The 4,008-nt window shown below is 26.1% G+C and overlaps 1 protein-coding gene across 1 annotated transcript; it reads left to right on the forward strand.

Annotated features, from left to right (window-relative positions):
• The first annotated feature begins 763 nt into the window (after positions 1 to 763).
• On the forward strand, positions 764 to 3,325 carry LOC106792325 (COMM domain-containing protein 3-like). The gene is made up of 3 exons (XM_014758684.1): positions 764 to 1,042; positions 1,132 to 1,409; positions 1,519 to 3,325. The coding sequence occupies exons 1-3, from the start codon at positions 913 to 915 to the stop codon at positions 1,687 to 1,689; spliced, it is 579 nt and encodes a 192-aa protein (XP_014614170.1). The 5' UTR covers positions 764 to 912; the 3' UTR covers positions 1,690 to 3,325.
• Positions 3,326 to 4,008: the final 683 nt, after the last annotated feature.

Consider the following 4,008-nt stretch of genomic DNA (forward strand, 5'->3'; position numbering starts at 1 on the left):
GTAATTTAATATTTGTACTTTTCTCTCTTTTTATATATATTTTGTGTAACTTTAAAATCACGCGTGTAAATTTAATTTTTTTGCAATGATTAATAGAGATTTGATCAAAATAAATAGAGAATTCAATTGAAAAGTGCATCTGCGAATTGGACGATTTATATGTCAGGCTATTTTATCATTTGATTGTATGATTAATATGGTTTTCTTCTTGTTACAGGTGATCATCGTTGGACTTATCATCAAAACTTCTGGATTCTTTTTTATTTTAGTGTCTTAAATTGCTTTATTTTAAAATATAAATATAAATGCATTTCTGAAGGCACACACACATTTCTATACACTAAAAATTAAATATATTTATTTAAAATTTTATCAGAATAGGATTGTACTATCATATTCTATGATAGAATATATCATGTACTATCAAATACAGTATTCTGTAATAGTATTGTACTGTCATCGCGGTAAATATTTACTATCACCGACTGGTGGTCCCGGTGGTAACAAAAGTGATGTTGAAAACAAAAAACAATACAAAACTTCAGTGCTTTGTTTAGAAATGAAAAAATACGTTTTCGATTTTTCAATTATTAATAACTAATTAAATAATTAATTAATATATAAAGTGAGCAATTATATGGATTTTGATTGAGCATTTAGTAAGCAATTAATAACATTTATTCATTTTTTACTGCTGTTGCGGTTCTATGCCAACTTTTTTTGCTATCATAGTTGCATATTAAACTGCACCTTAAACTACTGTTTATTTTATGCGCGCTCTAGTGATATTTGGTAGGAAGCTCCTCCGACCAGGTTACGATGCATTTCGGGGGATGTGCACTGTAATTTAACTAATAAAATAGTATAAATATTCCTCTTATAACCTAGTTTGTTGTCATTTTTAAGTTTAAAATGGAATTGTCGGAAAAAGTAATGGCTATTAAAAATATTACAAATTTAAATATATTACCCGAAGATATTTTCGTGCAAATGTTAGAAGCTGTAATTTTGTATTTATGTAAAACCCCTGTAGACCCGAAAGGTAAAACATAGAAAAATAATATTGAAAGTGAAACAAGCACTTAACAATAAACTTCCATTACACTATGTAAATTTATGTTAACACCATAGATCAGCACAACGTCAAAAGCAACGGTACCAAATGTGACATTGCTAAGAATGCATTTGTCGACTTAAGTTGTCTTTTAGTTGAAGCTGCTAGACATGATTTCGATAAAGAAAGTTTAAAAAAGCTTTTAAATACCTCATTAATCGTTGATCATAGAGTAGACAAACTATGCCATAGCTATGCTAACAATAAACAAGAGATTCAAATGCAGTTACAATTGATTGGAAATAATTTAGGCCATATAGTAGACACCGACTGGCGTTTAAGTCACTGTATCAAAGTATATTATCGTTTCAAATTTTATTTATTCAACGTTTATGAGTTAATAAACATACTTGAGATATGAATAGTAAATATAATAAGTCTGAATATATTTTTTTCATTTACAGTATGGATTTCAAAGTTCTATTAGGTCCTTTCAGTACCATGTACGTTTCACCACTAAGAAATATGCAGAAATAAAATATGTCACATTTACATGTACATTGCAACAATTGCAGGAGTTACTTGGTAAAATTAAAGATGCTATAAGGCATTTAGAAAAAATTCCTACCAATTAGTTGCAATTATTATAACAAACATTGTTTCTAACAGACATTGTTTTCTTTTGAATTAATCTATTTTGTATTATATAATTTATATATTTGTTGTTAAGAAAAAAATTATGTTAATAAAGTCAATGATTTGTATTAAATTTAGTACGCTAATTGCTTGTATAAATATGCAACAGAAATTTGTATACACAGATTCAATTGACGTTGGAAAAAGAAAAATGAATTTTTAAATAGATCTTTCTTTTATCGAGTTACGTTTCTTATACTCTGCTTCATACCCTGTATGATGAAATCAAAAAATGCTATACTAATGTTATAAATAAGATATATAGAATATATTTTAAACTATTTAGAGTAGAGGTTCAAGGATGTGTTATACAAATTACTGAAAAGATATATATAGAGGTGCGTTTAATTATATTTTCATATGAATAAGAAGAAAGTCTCCTAATCCATAAAGTTTAACTAATTAAAAATACATTATTCTCCGTTCTGTAGCCAAATATTTGTCTAAAAATTGATATTTTTGTTTGGACAAAAAAAATACTATCATTACATTCTTACTTGTTAAATATATAATTATATTAATAATTAATATTTTTCCACTATCATATAATATATAACTTTTTAATCATAATACAATATGTACAAATAAAACAGGGTATAACCCTGATCTAAAAAAAAGTGATCTTTCATTATTAAATTTCATTTGTAAACTTTGTCACCGTGCACTTTCATCTCTTTTTGACATTCCTCCAATTTAATTTAATATTATATTATAAATGTGATCTTTTCAACTATTTTTGCAAAAAGGAGGAGGGTAGTTAGAGAGTACGATTTATATGTAATAAATTTTCTGAAAGCATGGAAAAGCTTCCTTTTATAACGATATGGAGTTCCCTTTGTGTTAAAATGTTATAAAGATCACAGTATATCATTGCAATCTAGTTTTTTTTTCTTTTTCTTTTTCTTTTCTTTTTACAACTGTCACATTTCTCTCCAATCATTTTTATTGTTCCATATCCGTTACTCAATATGAGATATGATAAGGCCTCAGACATTTCACTACATCTGCCAGTCTTCGAATATTTTTAAAACCTTCCTCACACACACACACACCATACGAATATTTATAAATATAATTCTTTGAAAGATAGAATTTTTTAGGGAAACAAAACATCGCGTTGTGTAATTAATCTCATTAGACTCCAAATATTATTAATTACTATTGATATCAATTTGTACTTTCATGAAGTACATCAATTATGTGTTCATTATAATTGTTTTATTCTTATGAGAATAGCATGTTTAGAAGAATCGATTTAAAAATATTCGATGCTGTCAATTACATAAATTTGTCAACCTATGATATAAAAATGCATTCTTTAGATAACATTATATTAGTTTAATCAAGTATATCTAACATTTCTATATTAATTATTTAATAGTCGCGTATATGTGAGCTCGTCGCATCTAATTATCTGTGCGCGTACCATTATCATCTATTTTTCACAATTATTCATTATCTTTGACTCTTCCCGTATTTTACTGGTAGTCATAATCATCATTTGCATTTTTAATTAAGTCACTAATATCTACAATGTGTCAAATAATGCACAAATGTATGGTATATAATGTAGATCCACCAACAAATTAACATGAACAATGTGTACTGAAATATAAACAAAATACATTATAACATAGATCTTTAATAAAATATCTCTTCAACTACATTATTTATGATTTTTGCATACGACATGAATATTATGTAAATTGCTCCCCTTAGCAAGTGAAAAATTATATAAAATTATGAATAAATGTATGAAACAAATCAAAAAAATTCATTAATTTTGACTTCAACTTTTGCTGTATGTCTGCCATAAGATAAAATTGTGTGTACAGCAATAGGCGAGGCTAAAGAACGGTAACATGTGTTGAACAATATATTCGAGTTTAGCTGTTCTTATATGTCTACTTCGCTATGCATAACTGCTATGCGTGCATGTCTCCTGCATAACTGCTTTACAATTGATGACGACAATGATGATAATGACAATAATAATAATAATAATAATAATAATAAAAATAATAATAATAATAATAATAATAATAATAATAATAATAATCAAAATGAAAATGATTGTGATGCTAATGATAATTGTTGTGTACTAACGCTCTGTTACATACGAGCAGGTAAATGGTCAATAATTTGTGAACAAAAAGAAAAATAATGATAATAATAGTAGTAATAATAATAATAATAATAATGATAGTTATAATAATAATAATAGTTATAATAATAATAATAATAATAACGATAATATT

This window comes from Polistes canadensis, unplaced genomic scaffold (genome assembly GCF_001313835.1).
Source record: "Polistes canadensis isolate GaletaPanama2010 unplaced genomic scaffold, ASM131383v1 scaffold_405, whole genome shotgun sequence".
NCBI classification, from domain to species: domain Eukaryota; kingdom Metazoa; phylum Arthropoda; class Insecta; order Hymenoptera; family Vespidae; genus Polistes; species Polistes canadensis.

Coding starts and splice junctions, on each gene's coding strand:
- LOC106792325 (XM_014758684.1), top strand. CDS start 913: ATGGAATTGTCGGAAAAAGTAATGGCTATTAAAAATATTACAAATTTA. Junction 1,043..1,131: donor AACCCCTGTAGACCCGAAAG/GTAAAACATAGA, acceptor TTAACACCATAG/ATCAGCACAACGTCAAAAGC. Junction 1,410..1,518: donor GTTTAAGTCACTGTATCAAA/GTATATTATCGT, acceptor TTTCATTTACAG/TATGGATTTCAAAGTTCTAT.